The sequence below is a fragment of the Pogona vitticeps genome, chromosome 1, assembly GCF_051106095.1.
Source record: "Pogona vitticeps strain Pit_001003342236 chromosome 1, PviZW2.1, whole genome shotgun sequence".
Taxonomy (NCBI): Eukaryota; Metazoa; Chordata; class Lepidosauria; order Squamata; family Agamidae; genus Pogona; species Pogona vitticeps.
The window spans coordinates 32,333,264-32,353,340 of NC_135783.1; the positions used below are offsets into that span (position 1 = coordinate 32,333,264).

Consider the following 20,077-nt stretch of genomic DNA (forward strand, 5'->3'; position numbering starts at 1 on the left):
AGTTAAAATGTGAGTAAATCAGCAAAGCTGAAATGTGGCATGGAACCTCACATATTAGATCTTACTCCTTTAGTTTCTGTCCAGTCTCTCAGACTCACAAGCAAAGAGCACACGCAAGCTACTTTGAGGAGGAATGTGAAAATACTCCATGACTCAGTATTTTCACACAAAATAAAAGGATTTTGAATAAAATACAATGTTATGTGTTTTACTTGTTTTTTTGCTAACAATGCTGGTCTTTTCACTCCTGTACCGAAACAAAAATCTAAGTGGTTAACAGTTTTATTAAAGCTTTTTTCAAATCAAGAATGAGAAAAAATTACATTAACTACTCAGTTTAAGTGCTCATACTATATTGTGTTGGTGACCTGTCATGTATGCATGGAGGCATACTGGGGCACTTCACCCCACTAGGGGGAGGCATCACTTCCATGATCAGAGTACTGGTCACACCTGTACTCGTATTATTGTTAGAGTAGAGTCTGGAACACAGATGGTCAATAATTTCAAAATGACTATCTTTTCTTTCATAGTAAAAATCATAGCTTTATCTTTCATGCAGGTGAACGACTCAGAGAAGGCCAGAACTTTAGCAAAGCTAGCTTAACTTTAACACTAACCCTATCAGCCAAATGGAGAGGGCAAGCTACTTACCTTGGTCAGCAAATAGCAAGGTCAGATTGCAGTTATTTTGAATCAGAAGGTAGGAGCTGAATTTTTGGGCTCTGCAAGCTTGGAGAAAGAGCCTTCTTGGGAAGTGGTTTATCTCAAGAGATATGAGATCAGAATGTCAGCAGAACTGGCTCCCTCTCAAAGTCTTTAAGCTGTTCATTACCTATGCCCAGCTTGTATATTTGAAAATCAATCCAAATATCTCTGAACACTGAGATCTTCAAGCAAACATCTCCCAAAGGAAACTGAATCTGTGTAAACACTGTACTTCTTGAAAGTCTCACCACTTGAGGAAGTGGGGTGAATGTAGCATTGTAAGAAGCTTGTGGCGCAGTGGTTAAACTGCTGTACTGCAGCCAAAACTGCTCACGACCTGGGGTTCAATCCCAGGTAGCCCGCTCAAGGTTGACTCAGCCTTCTATCCTTCCAAGGTCAGTAAAATGAGTACCCAGCTTGCTGGGGGGGGGGGGCAATGTGTATTAATTAACTTGTAAACTGCCCAGAGAGTGCTTGAGGCACTATGGGGCGGTATAAAAGCAGCACGCTTTGCTTTGCTTTGTTTTTTCAAGGCATGAAAAATCCTGCTTTACCACTTTTATTCCTATGCCACAAAACTTATTATAACTTCCCCTGCATTTAATATTAATATTAGAGACATGAGGAAAGCAAAAGTGCACAATCACAAGGGTCAAATTCCTCTCCTACCGATGTATATCAACAGGTGATTGCAACCACAAAAACAGCATAGAAACCGAGATGATGAGTCGAGCAGAGATGTCCAGCGCTCCATCTTGCCCAGTGATCCTTGATCGCTTTCAGCCTGTGACGCCAGATTCTGCGGACAGAGTGCTTGATCGCTGTTGCGCCACCACCTCCTCCCTTGACCCTTCCCCGGCTACGCTAATCAAAGTAGCCAGGCCCATAACAACAGAATGGGCTACAGCAATAATTAATGGGTCTTTCCTGCAGTGCGGGGTTCTTCCTGCCCTCAAGAAAACACTCATTAGGCCCATAAGAAAGAAACTGAACATGGCGGCGGACGAGATTGGCAATTATAGGCCCATTGCCAATGTTTCTTTCATGAGCAAAGTGGTGGAGAGGGTGGTGGCTGACCAGCTTCAGGCTCTCTTGGAGGAAACAGATGCCCTGGATCCATTTCAGTCAGGCATCAGGTCGCGCCACGGTACAGAGATGGCATTGGTCACCCTGTACGATGACCTGTTGAGGGAGGCTGACAGGGGTAAAATATCTCTGTTGGTCCTTCTCGACATCTCGGCGGTCTTTGATACCGTCGACCACGGTATCCTCCTGGGGAGGCTCTCCAAGTTGGGAATTGATGGCCTGGCGCTTGTCTGGTTCAGTTCCTTCTTGGGGGACCGTCCCCAGATAGTACAGCTTGGGGAGAGTGTCTCGGCCCTGTGGAGTCTCAATTGTGGGGTTCCACAGGGGTTGATTATCTCCCCAATGCTATTTAACATCTATATGAGGCCGCTGGGTGGGGTCATCAGGGGGTGTGGGGCATCGTGTCATCAGTATGCTGATGACACACAGCTCCACATCTCCTTTCTTCCAACTGCAGGTGATGCCATCCTCCAGCGCTGCCTGGGGGCTGTACTGCAATGGATGCAAGAAAATGGGCTGAGGCTGAACCCGGACAAGATGGTGGTTTGAGTGACTATTGGTGGTTTGAGTGACTCCCTCTCATTTTGGGGGGTGACCCTTGCTGCAAAGAGTGGGGTACGCAGTCTGGGGATCCATCTGGACCCGGCGCTCACCATGGAGACTCAGGTGGTGTCCGTGGTCCGTACCGCCTTTTTCCACCTTTGACGGATAGCCCGGCTGCGGCCCTATCTCGATGTGGGGGCGCTCACCACCTTGGTTCATGCGCCTGTAATCTCGAGATTAGACCACTGTAATGCGGCTCCCTTTGAAGCTGATGCGGAAACTTCAAGTGGTGCAGAATGCGGCGGCCAGACTCCTTAGCGGAGTGAGAAAACACCACCATATTTCTCCCATTCTGGCCGCGCTGCATTGGCTGCCCATTCAATTCCGCATTCACTTTAAAGTTTTGATGCTTGCGTATAAAGCCCTAAACGGTTTAGGGCCTTGATACTTGGCGGAACGCTTACTCCCACCTAGTTCTACCCGTGTCACATGTGTGAGTCAGGAGGTGAGGTTGAGGAGCCTGATGCCAAGGGAGGCCCGGAGGAAAAAACAAGAAACCGGGCCTTCTCGACGGTGGCTCCTCGCCTCTGGAACCATCTGCCTCCGGAGATTTGCGTGGCTCCTTCACTGGGTACTTTTAAAAATCAGTTAAAAACTTGGATGTTTAGGCAGGCCTTCCCCCCCAGCTAATTCCCGATTTTCTTCCCCCTTTTTCTATTTGACTTATTTTATACGCTTTCCATCTTGCTGAATTGTGTAATTGTGTTATAAATTTTTATATTTGCGTTGCACTCCATGTTGTAAGCCGCCTAGAGTGGTCGAAATGACCAGATAGGCAGGGTATAAATAGAATGAATGAATGAATGAATGAATGAATGAATGAATGAATGAATGAATGAATGAATGAATGAATGAATGAATGATTAGATCCAGCCTACAGGCTTACTTGGAGATAAGGTTGTAACAATTTCTTATCCTTCCCCATCATATGGAAGGTACCAATGTTTCAAAGAGTGATGTTTGTGGCAAGAAATGATGGACAGCAGGTAAAGTTAAGGCTAAGTGACAAAATGTATTTCCTAACTTGTTTATTTGCTACTGTTAAATCTCAAATATTTAAAGACTGTACCTTATAAAATCAATCACATTTTGATTTCTAAACCAATATTTGGGGTTTCAAGTAAAGGATTTTACAGAATTCTTATAGGCTTTGGTCTCTTCCTTGAGCTAGAATTATTGGTAGGTCCTTTGAGTTAGTCCCTAGCTCTTTTCATAAAGAACAATCCATTCAGAATGATAAGAGCCTGTTTGTATTTGGCCTTTCCTCCTTGTACTTTCTCATTGTTAATTGATCTTTCATCCAGTCAGTTTTCCTTCCTTCCTTCTTCTTTCTTTCTTAGATTTATTTAGAGTGGCCTGGCACCATCTGGCAGGCAGGCCACTCTGGGCGGTACCTTTAAGAATATGGCTTACATCCAACCCACTTCATCCTCACAACAACTTTGAGAAGTACTTGAGGATGAAAGAAGGTGGCTGGCCCAAGGTCACATGGTGAATTTAATGGTTGTGAGAATTTGAACCCATTTTAGTCCAATACTAAACACTACTGCATCACCAGCTGAAAAGGATTCCAGTCTGTGGGGGGGGGGACACTTGCTAGGCACCATTTGCCACTTCCTCTGGTGTTCTTTTACCTTCCTCACATCTAGTTGGTTAAACTTCATTATGACAAGCAATGGCTATAATAAGTCATTGCCTGCACTCTGAAGTTGAGACAAATAAGTGCATGGAAGATCTGTGAAGAAACTAATATAAAGTCTGCCCAGGCCATGATAATACAGTATATGACTTGGGCCATCCACAAATAAAGAACACTGTGGATTTTTATATCAGTGATATGCAAAATTGGTATTCACCCTATTAAGAATGAAAAGAAAAGAAAGAAAAGGCAAAATGAATTATGCTTTAAATTTGGGACTTAGCTACTTTATAGATTTGTCTAAGTTTCTTGATTTACTTCTGAATTACCAAAATTTTAAGAATACCTCAAGCAGCAATACTTTAGGTCACAAGAGGATGAACATGGGTTTGTGCTTATTTCCAGAACCAGCATGTCCTTGAAACTTTTCTTTCATTTTTTCTTGTTTTATAAATGAGAAAGAGTGTTATTCCAAAAATCTGCTATTCTGTATACCCTTTACACTCTTATATCAGCTTAGGTAAAACTTTCTATTTGGGGTATTAAGATCAAAAGTCAATACTGACCTTTTAAAAACTTTATTAAGAATTGTAGGAACATAAAAATGTTTTTAGATATCGCTCAGAAAATCTGTCTGCAAATCCATATAGTTATGGATGGAGTTTGATGCACACATTGTGGCTTTTCAAAATCACTCTGAGTGTTCTTAATTAGATATGCTGTTTGAGGGCAAACTACTAATGGTACAAACTTGCATGATTCTAGTTAGTCAACTGACAGTAAATGAAACAAAAACAGCCTGTCAATTCAAGTCTTTCACTGGGACTGACAAGAATCATATACCCACTTCAATATGTACTGCCTGGTTCTCAGAAGGGACTGGGTTCCAGTCATATATTTAAAAATATTTTGTACAATTGGTTTGGAGGTTATATAATTCCCACTTGCAACTTAATCTTGTACCTAGCTCGCTGAGAGAATAACAGAATGTATCAAAAGCCCCCAGCTCAGATGCGGGAGCATGATTTGTAAACTCCTTTCAGTGATGTAATGGATTTTTATAGCTTTCTCTTAAAGAGCTCAACAACATCAGGTAGTGTGATGTTTCAAAATAAAAACATGTTCCAAACTCACTTTACATGCAGACATTGCCTTGCGGTGAGATTCTTATCAATCTGGGGCTTCCTTGCTTCTGCCTTATACCAAATAATGTTTGAAAATGAATCCTGGTAGTGCAAATGGGCTTGTACTGGCTAAATTACACACATCTTTAAAATCATAGAATCAGAGACGAGTGTGGAGTAAGAAATAAGGCAATTTAACAAATACAGAGTATATGATCTATAATCTGCCTCAGAGCTACTTGAGCCATAATTCTTCTTCAGTTAAGTAGTACATGGCAACACTGCTATCCCTCATTTATAGGCAGGTGGCACTGAATCAAACGTGCACTGCATTTCCAGGTATGTCTGTCTGCATGACAACATACAGTGGGGTCTTGACTTGAGAACTTAATCCGTACTGGAAGGCAGTTCTCAAGTCAAAAAGTCTGTAAGTCAAGTCTCCATTGACCTACAGTGCATTGAAAACCATTTAATCCCGTAACAGGCCGTTTTTGTTCCATTTTGGTTTTTTTTCTGGTCTGTAAGTCAAATGTCAGTCTGCAAGTCAAACCTAAATTTTGCGGCCAGAGAAGTCTGTAACTCAAAAAGTCTGTAAGTCAAGCCATCTGTAAGTCAAGGGTCCACTGTATGCCCCAAATAATAGTGATGTAATGTCTAAATGCACATGTGGAAGGGGATACAAGGCCCAAAAATGTCTATGTTGTTATGTTCTGTCAAGTTGCCTCTGACCTGTGGTGACTCTTATAAATGAATGATTTCCAAAATATCCTGTCCTCAACAGCCTTGCTCAGATTTTGTAAATTCTAGCTTGTGGAGTTAATCCATCTCATAAAGTCGTCCTCTTTTCCTGCTGCTTTCAATCTTTCCCAGCATTACTGCCTTTCCCAGAGAATCTTGTCTTCTCGTGATGTGCCAAAGAAGGACAGCTTCAGTTTCAACATTTTTGCCTCCAGACGTAGTTCAGGTTTAATTTGATGAGACTAGGACTCACTTGTCTTTCTGGCAGTCCAGGATATCTGCAAAGGTCTCCTCCAGCAACATATTTTAAACAAATCATTATTTTTTTTTCCTGTCAGGTTTCTTTACTGTCAAGCTTTCACAGCTGTATATGGTGATCAGAAAAACAAGAGTATGGATTGTCTTGGTCTCCAGTGACACATTCATATACAGTATTTGATGATCTTTTTAAATTCCTTCATTGCTACCCTTCGTAGTCTCAATCTCCTTCTGATTTCCCAGCTGCAGTTTCCATTTGGATTGATGATTGAGCCAAGGCCTAACATCTTTAACCATTTCAGTTTCTTCATTGTCAGCATTAAAATTGTGTTGTTCTTCATTAGATTATTTTTGTCATCTTAGTGTTAGAGGCTAGATGACCATCTCTATGCTATGGATATCCTGCTTTGGCAGAGGGTGGATTTACCCACAAAGCCCTTCCAGTTCTACAGTTCCAGCATACTACTCGCATTAAGTACTATCTGTCCAATTCTGTTTACTATGCATAAAAGAATCACTGTTGTTGAATCTTTTCTTCTGCTGAGAACACCACAAAATATCACATCCTCTTGCAAGGCAAGAAAAAAACTTCTGCACTTCCCTCATCCTCATGTGCAAGGATGAGACAAGTGAAGAATTACATCACAACATGTAACAGAGTATCTGAAGGGAAATGAACACATATGAAAAAAAAAAATTAAATTGTTCTGCCTTTACAATTAACAACAGTAATCACATATGGGTTCTGCTTAAATAGGAGTAAACAGTCATGACGAGCGTGTCCAGGATGAAAAAGACAATGGAGAAATGTGTTCAAACATAAGAAAGACATTATTGGAAGACTGGAGGAGTAGATAGAAGAGGAAATGAAACCCTGATAAGATTCAATCAGTGAGATGACACTGGTTTGTATGTAGATGGCATAACATTTGCAGGCTACTATGAATGACAGATAAGGGGACGTGGTGGCGCTGTGGGCTAAACCGCAGAAGCCTGTGCTGCAGGGTCAGAAGACCAGCAGTTGTAAGATCGAATCCACACAACGGAGTGAGCTCCCATTGCTTTGTCCCAGCTCCTCGCCAACCTAGCAGTTCGAAAGCATGTAAATGCGAGTAGATAAATAGGTACCATCTCGGTAGGAAGGTAAAACGGCGTTCCCTAGTCATGCTGGCCACATGACAATGGAAACTGTCTTCGGACAGGCACTTGAGAAGCGGGATGAGTGCCGCCCCTAGAGTCGGACACGACTGCACTAAAAATGTCAAGGGGAACCTTCACCTTTACCTTTTACCTACGAATGACAGATGGCATACAGAAAGTTTACTCCAAAACATGGTGGGCACAGAAGCTAGGCAGTTCTGTCTTTTCATTAGTAATGTACCCCTCCACCTTAGATGGGTGAAATTGCTACTAATATACCCATGGTATGAGTACATTCTTCAGAGGTGATACAGCACAGGAAGTTAAGAAATTAGTCTACTGTAGTTTATGACTACAACAATTTACTTTCTCTTTAGGGCTGGTGTATCTGACAGGATCATATTTAAAACAAAGAGAAAGCAGAGTGAGAATTCTAATAGTAATTATGTCAGCGAGCAGTCCTACTCCCTTCTGAGCTATTAATAAACCATGTATCTTATTTTTAGTGTTTTTCATCAGCTTTAAGAGGGCAGAGACAAGCTACGATCTTGCGTTATTGCCCAGTGAGGCTTTTCTGCATGATCAAACAAAGTATGCCCCAGCCACATTTCATCCTGTGGGCAATATCCACACAGGCTTATTCAGCACTAATCACAGTATTCCTTCTTCATGTAATGTGAATAGGAGTATGCTGCATACAGTATATAATAGAAAGGCAAGAGAAATACCTAAGAAAACTAAGATTAACTAAGGGGGTAGGACTAGCTTTGGTCATCTCATCAAAAGCAAACATTAGTATTAGACAAACCATATGACACCTTGGTTTGGTTTTGGTTTTTAAAGTTCATGGATAGCTACCCAAACTGTATAGGCATATCACTGACAATATTTCACGAGAGTCTGAGACTATAAGAGAGTGAGAATTTGCCAAAATGAAACAGATTCATTCATATAGGCCTAGAGTGATTAACTCTTAGAAGACTATATTTGAGTCTCTGTGTCTTCAACCATACTAGCGCAAAGCTTCTTCTTTTTTGCTTAGTTTAGGTTTTTGTTTTGTTTTGTTTTTTCAAAAAGACTCCTAGTTTTAACACAAATATGTTAGGGTATTAGTCTCATTTATGCTGGAAACAGCTGAACAATTGCATCTACTGAACATGGCTGGTGCAAAATTCTGGGGTGCTGATGCTTGCTGGGATCTAATGGTGGTTGTGGGTTTTTCGGGCTCTTTCGCCGTGTCCTGAAGGTTGTTCTTCCTAATGTTTCGCCAGTCTCTGTAGCCAGCATCTTCAGAGGACAGCACTGAAGAGCACAGAGTGCTGTCCTCTGAAGATGCCGGCCACAGAGACTGGCGAAACGTTAGGAAGAACAACCTTCAGGACATGGCCAAAGAGCCCAAAAAACCCACAACAACCATTACACAGTTCTGTTCCAGGTGGAGGCTCAGCTCACTCTGTTTGGCACTGGTGACAAAGGGGCACACAAACCAAGGCAATTGTTGCACCCCTAAGTTACTGGGTTGAGGATGGGGCAACTGGCTGGTCTGTTAGGTGAAGATCAAAGCCAGAATTAGAACTTTCATGATACACTACAGTTGTCCGTACAGCATGGCTGCATGTAGTTTCCTCAACTGTAGCAAGGAAAAATGCATGTTTTTCATTTTTTTTTGCACAAGATAATATATCACTACCACAGAACATGGCTAGTACTAGTACTTGAGATACACAAGGAAGAATTATCTAAGGCTTTTTGCTATTTGAGTGAAAGGACAAGGTGCATCCCATACACAAGGTCCTGAAACCTATTTTGATATTGGTCAAGCAACTTTGTCCCTTCACCTCATCTGTACACAGCAGGCCATCCTTAAGAGATAGAAAACAGACTATCTGGTCCACAGAACTCCATACTTCAGCATTCTACTGGTTCTTCAGTACACCTGAGGTGGTAGAGCTGACCTTGGGAAGGGGCTGCATTGTCCTGCCTCCATCCTGAGATTTAAAACTACCACAGACAGAATCATAGAACACATCATTTGAACAAATCATATACTGTATTAAATATAAATTTCTGGTCAGACGAAGGTGGGTAACATCTGAACATTTGTATGCCATTTTCATAATCCTGAAGATCTTGAATGGTGATATCCCCTGACATACACATACCAGAAAAATGTGACGGGGCAAGAAAATGGCAACGGGCAGGTGAGAAACTAAGAAATAGCAAGCAAGAAAGAAAGCTGTTATAGGCCTGAAGGGGCAGAGTTATCGCTTGAAAGGCAGATCACCCAATCTGAGACTTCTGAGGATGCTGTACTAAGGACTGCATGCAACCTACAGGCCATATTTTGCCTACCTCGGTATAATCAGTACACAGATGTACTCCATTGGCCTGATTCAAAATAAGGCATTTGGCCCTTTTTCTACTACATATCAGGTAAGTTACCCAATCACAAATGACTACAGTACTCTGTTCTTCCTTACATGAGTAAAGTTTGTGGAAAAGTCATATAGGAAAGCTAGCCAACATTCTAGGTGATATGCTGTTGGAAATGTTAAATGAATTCCACTAACACTCTTATCCTCTCTTTGCAGATTAATCTTCAAACAATTCAGTGGAGCAGACCAGGTGCCCAAACACACAATTGGGTGGGCAGAGTGCTATGATGAAGATACTTATCCACACTTGCTTACACACTATTGTGTTCTGAGATCCGGAGTTCACTCTGGATGTAAAAAGATTGTATGTATGCCCAAATGCTTCCTTTACAAAAGACTGCTTTCGAAATGGTTAGAAACAGAAGCAAAAATCTAGACTGCGCCAATTAATACAAATGGGTAGAAGCTAACACATTATATCTTAATAAATATCAAACTTATAATCTTGTGTATAATATCATTGGTCAACTGTTGTCTGTACTATATGACTAAATGAGATTAGAAGGAATGATCAGCACCTCCCATGGATAAATTTGAAGCCATTCTTATGATGTTGGTTGCAAGTATCTAGTGCCGTACAATGCCTATCTCCCCACCATTTCTGTTCTCCTCCCCTGACACTCTCCTTCATACACACACACACACTTTTGTGAATCCAACAAATCAATAGCATATTTTTATGCAGTAGGAGAAAGGAAGGGAATAAAACCCAAAGTAGTATTTTAGAAACTGAAACAATCTATCCAAAATTAACTTCTTTCAGGTCCCACCAAGAACTGAGGAGGCAATCAGGTGAGCATATAGCTCACTATTTGCTTCACTTTTTGTGTGGTTTAGTTTGCCCAATTTTCTGGTGACCGCGTGTTTTAAGTAATCCATTGTGCCCCTTTTGCTACCTCTTCTGCTTCTTTGTAGTACAATACTAAGCTGAAATTTATTTGGTGTGTGGGAATACTCTTGATTATAGCATCCTACAGCCTGTGTGGATGCTTAATTCCCTCTCAAATAGAGCTGTAATTGGCATTCTTTTCAGTGACAACGCTGTAATATATGTAGTGGGTTGTGACAGTAGAAGGAATGGTGGGGAAATCCTCTGCTCTATTTTCCTCTTATACATGACTATACATATTAGGTTGTTATATTGCTGTAGTGCTATGTCACTTTCTAAATTAAACAAAAAAACAGAAGTCGGCATGGCTACTTACATTCATTGTCATGACAAAAGGTGGGAAAGGGGCAGGGGCTTCAATAATTGAAAAGGAAAGAAATCCAGGCAATCTTAAGTGCTAACAGGATAAGAACTGTCTCTGGTGTGAATGTAATGATTGCTCAAGTGAGAGATAAAATAGATCGCACCGAAGATAAGAGCCATTTAAATGTGACTCAGATAACTCCAGGTTTCCCCATCTAGTTGTGCTCCAATTGTGTGTTAAGTCTCCTATGAAAAGTCACTGTGCTTTACATTGGCTAGACCATGTTTTTTTAAAATTTTCAATAAAAAATAGTTGTTGACAAAATCATGTGCAAAATGCCAAAGCCTTTTATAAAGCTTTTTTTAAATTTAGTGGTACAAAACCCCAGTATTTTACTTATTTATCTCTCATTGTCCTATTCACCTGGGCACCCAGGAAATACATTAGGAATGGACTGGACTTCGGCTCTCCTTTCTGTCAAATGTAGCTTTCGCCTATCTCATATAGATTAATTTGGAGTTCTCCAGGTGGCACACAAGGCTGCTGTAATCAGGGCTCCCAAAACCACTTATATGTGCAGAATTAATGACATGACTTTGTGGATCCATTTAGCAGCCTGCAGCAAAGTGTTGTGTATATAAATCAACCAACCAGATAAATAATAAATAAATACATAAGATGAAAAGTCCAGGACAATTCCCATGTATGGAGCTTTCAGCCCAGGAAACTATAAAAGAAGAAGTTACTGGAAAACAGGAGAAGCCTATGAGGAAGATGGACAGAGAACCAGATAGGGCGAGGGTGGGAGGGACTGTGTAGAGACAGAGTTCAATGGAGGCAGAGCAGAGTGGAACCAAAGAATAAGCTGATGGCAAGTGAGGCCAACAGTTCACAGGTCTACGCCTATGCCTACTTTTTACCAGACTGTCTCTAACCAATGAGAATGGGAGATCTTGCCAGCAGCACCGAGTGAGTCCCCAACTGTAGAAGTCACATTGGCCAGTGCCAAATGAGAAGGTGGAAATACCAGAGACAGTTTAAAAGACTGCAACAGATGGCCAAGAACCTGAAAGAAGGAAAGATTAAACCATAAGCTTTCCCCCTTTCTGGTTGTGTTTCAGGCTTAGCATCACTAGAGGGAAAGGAGAATCCCCTGGACATGACAAAGAGACTGGACTATAGGATGCAGAAGGATTGAGTGGAGTCCATGAGTCCAATTATTGTCTTGCAAATAGTACGGCAATAAAGGTTTGGTTGGTTGTAAAGTCTGCGAGACTATCCTTTTGATAACAAGCATGCCTAGTGGTCTGTTAGATACCCATCAAAGCCCCCTCACTCTCCCTATTCTCCCCCTCAGCTTCTAGGATCTTCAGGGGAAGCCTGTCCATCAGTTTTATGACCTTTACAGGCACATCTGGTGGGAACCTTTTCAGAGGCCACACCCAGCCTGTGGAATGCCATTCCTTGAGAAGCAAGGTTGACTTCCTCCCTCTTGTCCTTCTGGTGACAGGTGAAAACTGTCCTTGTCAGACCACCTTTTAACAAGTAGGCAGTGAAGAGTTTTTATCTTCAGTGCTGGACACTATTATTCTTACTTTGTTTGTATTTTAATATGTTTTGTGGTCTTTTTTAAAATCGGTTTTAACTAATTATTTTAATACTTAATATAATAATTTATCATGGGTTTAGTCAGTTTTTTTAAATAAATTATGACTCACCTTTTTAACTGGGAGAAATATTACATACAATGGAATAAACAAATAAACAAGCTAAATTTATTACATTTCAGAAGCATATTCCCCACAACAAATGAAAAAGAAATGTTCACATTAAGTTATTAACTTTGAATTTTTACTTGTCTTTCACTTCTAGCCCATTCTGAATTCTCAGCAAGTATTGTTTTCTCCCAACCAAGTAGGGGAAGAGGGTTTCTTTTCTTCATCTGGGACTTGGGACAATGAGACAGAAGGCTTCTAATTTCTTTGGGAAGCCTTAACAGATGGATTTGGCCATGCTTTATAGTCAATGATTTGAATTTTGGAACTGGGAATCATTTTCCTCCAGACCACTTGGCCCTGTGACACCCTCTTTTATGCTCTGTTTTGTTCCCTGCTTGAGTCTGGAACAATTTGCTCTCTGAATGGATGCTTCTGCAGCATAGTAGAGAAGGCCACAGTTGAGCGGCAGAGTACGTGTTCTGTACACAGAAGGTCCCAGGTTCACTTCTTAGCCTTTCCAGGTTAGATATCACATGAAGGGAAGGTGAGGGGAGAGACTGCTATTTGAAACCCTGTAGAGCTGTCCCCAGTTATATTAGAAAATGTTGAGCTAGATGGACAAAGAAACTCATTGGGCACAAAGCAGTTTACTATCTTTTTTTGTATCTACATTTTGCTTGAGTTTTGCCATTTTCTGGGCTAAAATATGAGACATGACTATGTGAGAAGATGGCCTTGAAACACAGCTAAGGCTGATGCCATCTGGATTCTTTCTTAGTAACTGAATAAAATGTAACTTGTTAAAATCTACAGTAGCATTGTGGGGGTGTTTAATCTCATAGTATTCCTTGAAACTGCATTCATTTATACTCTGCTTAGTAAGTCAGAGCCATGTCAAAGGAAAGCTGTATTTTGGAAACCCAGGGTCACAGAACTAAACTGAAAAGTCAAATATGTGTTAGAAAGCTTATGCACAATATGAAAGAAATTCATAATATAGATCCAGTAGCAGACACTAGAGCCTCATAGAATGCTACTTTGGACGGTGCCGTCACTGTTCATGGTAGTTTTTCCACATGTACAGGGAGGGAGGGAGGAAGAAAGGAAGGAAGGAAATGAAGTGCAGGACATTTCTGCAACAAAGATGAAGAAACTAACAACCTACACTGGGTGGTCCTCACCACACACAGCTACTGCCAGATTAACATATAGTTTGATATGGGTACAGCTGACCACAATAAAATGTTTCCCCAAAAATGCAGTAATGGGCAATAATTAGAAAAGTTGTGCTTATCTGATTTTCTTTGGGCGAGTGAAGTGAAATGAGTTACTGACCTTGAATTGTCCTCTTGAAGAAAGCCTTGCAGGCCTCACATGAGGCCACGCCATAGTGGTACCCTGATGCAATATCACCACACACCAAACAGAGTCTTTTGGGCATTGAGTTCAGCATGTATTCACACTTGGTTTGTGAATCTTCAGCAATGGTACTGGAGCAGTCATCATATCGTTTCCTGACAGGACCATTACCCCCAAGGCCTGGGGCAGAAGGGTAGAGTGGTGGTGAGTCTAGCCCATTCTGATGTCCATTCATGGTTGAACTGTAGCTCCCACTGGCGTCCGAGGAGCCACCAGGGCTGTGGTGATTGATGCTGTCCGTCAAGGAGGCGGGGCTGGATGGTTCCGTCTTGATATATGACGAACAGCTAGAATCAATGTGTCGATCCTTGCTTGACATTCTGCAGAGAAGCCTGCATTGTAAAGAGACAGGGAGAGACAAGTTTCTGTGCATTAAAGACAATACTCTTTAAAGGCAGCACTGAAAGGGCTAAGGACCACACATCATTCATTCATCAGTCAATACCTCTTGTTTTACATGAAGGTAATCAGCATAAGGGCATGACAGAGCTTTATCAAAGCTTCAGACAAGCAGTAAACAAAAAAAATTCAAGAAACTGAATCCTTTTTATTTTTTCTCCTTGTTCCTGCCTTGTGATTTTTCCTTTCATCATTACATTCCAGTACCTGTCATTTGCAATGACAATGAATTTACTACCATACAGTTCCTAGACTCACAACCACGACAACAGATACAAGTAAAAACTTTTTCATATATATTTATATTTGAATAATGTTTTCTCAGTAATTACAGTTCGTCAGCATGTTTCAGTAAAGCACAACTGCATTTTCTATTGATTGGGCTTCAGAGAAAATCATTTTACATCTATGTTGGGGGGCAGGGGGGGGGAGAGAGAGAGAGAACTATTTAGTAGTAGATCATCCCAATTTCCAGGAAATAATTAAAGTTTGACTTTTGTTTCACAAAATCTAAGTGAAATGATTCATCAGCTTTGTCTGCTATTTATTACTTTCAGTCATTATTTTCAAAACTAACTAACAATAATTAGGCAAGCATCACTTATATCTGAAAGTGCATATTAAGTACTTTCCAGTATTTCAGAAGGTGGTTTACATCTCTTCTGCTTTAAAAATAGGAGAAAGATGAAAATTTTACTTGGAGAAAGATTACATCATTGACTGTATCAGTGCTCTTTAAATTTTAATATCTAAACCAGCACAAAGACATTTGAATTTTAAAATTATTTATTGTTGTGTGGTAAGTGAAACACTGAGTTTTTCTTAGTAGTACCAACGTGTATTAGATATTAATAGCTACTCCATTAACTGAGACAAAAATGGCAATTCAACTTTATAATTCTTGCTGCTATCACTACATTTGCTATGTTGTTGCTTCACTTACCGTCCCATTGTGGTATTTTCTGGGTGGTTTACAACATAATTATACAACAACCACTTTGCCCCCAGCAAAGTACTCTGGGTACTCATTTTACTGACTTTGGAAGGGCGGAAGATTAAGTAAAACCTGAGCTAGCTACCCAAATCTATTGGGATCAAACTCAAGGTTTCTGAGCAGAGCCTTGACTGAAATACTGCAGCTTAACTTTATGATACATACAGAGGAGGGGCAAGATCCGTTCTGGGTCATCCCAGTGTGCAGGACACGCAACAATGGGCTGAAGCTAAAGGAAGCCAGATTTTGGTTGAATATCAGGATAAACTTCCTAACTGTTAGAGCAGTACAACAGTGGAACCAGTTATCTCGGGAATTGGTGAGTGCTCCAACACTGGGAGCATTCAAGAAAAATTTAGGTAATCACCTGGCAGAAATGTTTTGATTGTATTCCTGCATTGAGCAGAGAGTTGGACTTTATGGCCTTGTAGGCCCTTTTCAACTTCACTTTTCTATTATTCTATGCAATAAGAGCCATTTAGCCTTTCAAACAGAAGCAAACCTAAATTGGGTGTACATTCAATAATGTACTGCATCCGATTACAGTTCTATGGCATATGTACATTCCTGATACACAGGTTGCTTTTTTGGGTGAAAACATTTAAAGTTTCACAATTGAACTATAATATGTGAAACAGGCTGCAGAACAGGAGAGGAATTCTTGCAGCAATGCCTTCGACAAAGTGCCTCATGATATTCTGATTAGCAAGTTAACTAGGTGTGCACTGGATAGAACAACTGTCAAGTGAATACACAGTTGGTTATAGAACTGTACTCAGAGAGTGCTTATCAATGGCTCCATCTCAAACTGGGAGGAGGTAACAAGTGGGGTACCATAAAGCTCTTTATGGTACCTCACTTGTTACCTCCTCCTAGGACTGGTGTTCTTCTACATTTTTATTAATGAGTTGTATGAGGAGGTTAGAGAACGTTTATCATATTTGCAGACGACATAAAATAATCTAATATCCTGAAAGCTAAAATCAGTTAATACCCTGGAAAACAGGAATAAAATTCAAAAAGATTTTGATAGGCTTGAGCACTGGGTTGAAAACAACAAGGTGAAATATAACAGGGAGAAGTGTAAAATTCTACACCTGGGGGTGGGAACCAAGCACACAGTTACAAGATGAGGAAATACTACAAGCAAAAAAGAATAATGGGATTGTTGTCAATCAAAATTGTGATGTGGCTACAAGAAAGGCAAATGCTATTTTAGGCTGCAAATCCCATAAAGTACTAGTTCCCCTCTATTTGGCACTGGTTAGGTCAGCCTTTAAGAAGGATGCCGACAAACTGGAACAAGTTAGAGGAGGCCAACAAAGATGATCAGGGGATCGATAATCAAGTCCATTGAGGAAAGACTGAAAGAACTAGGCATGTTTACTCTTGGGAAAAGAAGACTTAAGTGAGTTATGAAAGAACTACTGTATACAAGTTTAGCCTTGAGAAAAGAAGACTGAAGACAGATGTGTTAACATTTTTCAAGTAACGGAAAGACGGTCATACAGAGGAGAGGCAAGATCTATTCCCGGTCATCCCAAAGTGCAGGACACGTAAAAATAGACTCAAGTTACAGGAAGTCAGATTTGAGTTGAGTATCAGCAGAAATTTTCTACCTGTTAGAGCAGTACAACAATGGAACCAATTACCCCAGGAGGTTGTGAGCACTCCAACTTTGGAAGCATTCAAGAAAAATTATACAGCCATCTGTCAGACATACTTTGATTTGAATTCCTGCACTGAGCAGAGGGTTCCACTCAACAGCCTTATAAGCACCTTCAAACTCCATGCTTCTGTGAAAGATTTCATAAACCTTTTGGAAACTGTTACCAACATTACAAAATTCCAACTGATTAACTGCTTGACATTTAACAGAACATAATCAATCAATCAACTCATGTATAATTTGTATCATATCAATAAAGGGTTCCTGTGGTTATGAATGACAATCAGATTTGTTTTGAAGTTTAAATGCTTCATTTTTTTAAAAAAGTGACTGTGCAATGGAGTTGGGAAGGAAACAAGGCTTTACATGACTTTGCTTCTATTCTTTCAACCAAGCAGCACCTTATGTTCGAGACAAATGTTTGCCTTTGAAACGCTCTGGTTGGTTGTCCATTGGAATCTACAAATTCACTCGCTAATACACTGAGGTTGAATGTCCACCAGCTGATGAGGAGAATGCCCAACAGCTTGCATCCATATTTTCATCTGAACAGTGATCTTTTACACCGTGGTTTTAAAAAGACAAAAGCCCTAAATTCCATCCCCAGGCCTCCTCTGGAGGAGGGTATGGGCCACTAACAACTGGGTTAGAGTGTTGCTTTCCCAAGGCACTCCTACACTGCTTCTGTTTGACTACTGTAAATCTAGCAAATTTGGGCACCTGATAGATACAGAGAAGTAAATTTGTATGTATCCTTATGTATTACTCTTTAACATGCAGGTCAGAGTCTAACTGAATATGTACGCTAGCGTAAGTGCAATGGCACATCTCGGACCAAGAAACAGTTGATAAAAAACAAGTCCCTGACTGAATTGCTAGTCATGCACTGAGTCAAGCAACTGGTGTGCAACTAGGAATTCAACTGGGGACTCGTGAATTAGCAGTTATTAATGACTACAAGTTACCCCACTGCACTTAGGCTGGTGAAAATATTCAGTTGGATTCTGGCTGTAACTTCAGTTTCCAAGTAACAATAACAATTACAGGAGGTCCTCTATCCACTTTGACCTGTCACCTGGATTCTTATAAATGACCTTCGGCTCAAGCTACAGTACTCACTTTTTCCCCAAACAGAGCTTAGAGAAAGATCAGCACAGTCGTCTGCCTGTTGCACACACCTATTTTGTCTTCACTTTACAATCTAGAAGAGATGTGATGACCAGCTTCCATCCTGGAACACTGGTGAGAAATCAGTCAAGATGGCCAGTTACAGAAGAGGACTTCAGAGGCATCTCTCAGGCTGTTTGTCTTGGGACAGGGTGTGCAGCTGTAAAGTCTTCAAACCATTGGCCCTCTGGTTTAACAGAGAGATTTCCAACCTCAGAAGTTTGGAATGGTTTTCTTCTGCTTACCAAATAATAGTTTTCCCGACCAACTTTCTGTCTCCTTCCAGTTCCCACAAATGATACCTGGAATATTCTAGTCCACACTTTCAGTACAGCTGTACTGTTGTACTTCTTTAGCTCTTGTGGTACTGCCCAGCATGCTGGTACCTTTCCCTTGTTTTGAAGTGGTTCTATTTTGGCTACAATCCTGTTATCATTCAACACCTGAGACGGTTATTAGAAAGAATAAAATCCAAAATACGCCTCTATAAGAAGGATGCTTCCTAATTAATACTTAGCTCACTACACTGAAGGCTTCCTTGAGCTACTATTATCTTGTACAAAAAAACAGAAGTTCAAATTTAATTCCTTTTTCTCTGTACACGATTTTCTGCAGCTCTTTTAAGCCAGCCTGAAATATTCACAACTGTCTATAAATTCAATTGTCAGCCAGTGATTTTTATTCCAGACCTCACTTCAATCTAAAATTAGAGGCACTAAAATTCACATTAACTCTAAGAGGAATGTAGTGAATAGGACTTTATTTCAAAAGAACACCTTTTTGTCAGAAAGAGCTATTCTCAAGATGATGGCTTTATCTGTATTCAAAGTCCAATTCCACATTGTGCTGTTAATACAATTTTTTTTAAGGTCACAGCAGATTAATAAAAATCCAAATGTAGTTAACATTTGCAATGAGAAATAATGTGTCTCATATTTAAACATGCAATATTTATTTTAAAGCCATGATTAGATAGCTTTTATTTGTTGTTGTTTAGTTAGTTAGTAGTTCTAATTGTTCTTCTTCATTTATCTCCAGAAGGCTGGGTCCATGTTGTAGTCAGAAAGATATTTATATATAGGTACAGTGCATGGAAATGAGGCTAGGAGTTGAGCATGTTCTCTCTGAAAACTACACAAAACTGAATTTTTTTAAAAAAGGTTATATTTGATTTACATATACTGTATGTAAGGACCTTTTAATTTAACTTAATGTTTTTCCCATGGAAATGTTCATGTCAGTAATTATTCAAAGTCTGTCTTTTTTTTTTAATTTACAGAGAGAGGCCTTTAGCCACAGCTCCATAAGTAGTTGTGCTGGATTAAGCCACTGTATAAGCAATAGTGCAAGTAGCATCGCAACCATAGAGTCCACATTGTGCAACTAGTTTTCCAAAGGAGGCTCCAGTGTATACTTTGAGCAAACTCTATAAATGTGCACCAGCTAACACAAGAGACCTTTTGCTATCACCGTGATACAGGCCATGTCCTACTGTGGTTAAAAAAAAACTAAACAAAATAAGGATGTGGCCTTCTTAAGTAGCAAATAAAAACATAATCATATGATACAAAAATTTTTAGTTGCTGATTTCTAGTTCTTTATTATTTCAATATTTCAATATTTAAGCTATTTTGAGTGATATATTTTTAGATATTCACTATTGTTCTATACTATTTTTACATATTATTCTAAATATTCCAGCGTCTACAAAAACTTGAAAAGGTTATACAGTGGTGCCTCACATGACGAGCGTACCATTTAACAATGAATCTGCATAGCGATCTATT

General features: G+C 40.2%; 1 protein-coding gene across 11 annotated transcripts in view; it reads right to left on the reverse strand.

Annotated features, from left to right (window-relative positions):
- The window catches only part of ESRRG (estrogen related receptor gamma), a 611,234-nt gene that overhangs the window by 183,507 nt on the left and 407,650 nt on the right, over positions 1-20,077 (reverse strand). For all 11 annotated transcript variants that reach the window (XM_020805409.3, XM_072990302.2, XM_072990321.2 and 8 more), the window contains one exon: positions 13,978-14,393. In XM_020805409.3, the coding sequence (XP_020661068.1) occupies positions 13,978-14,393 (416 nt within the window). The remainder of the gene's footprint in view (positions 1-13,977; positions 14,394-20,077) is intronic.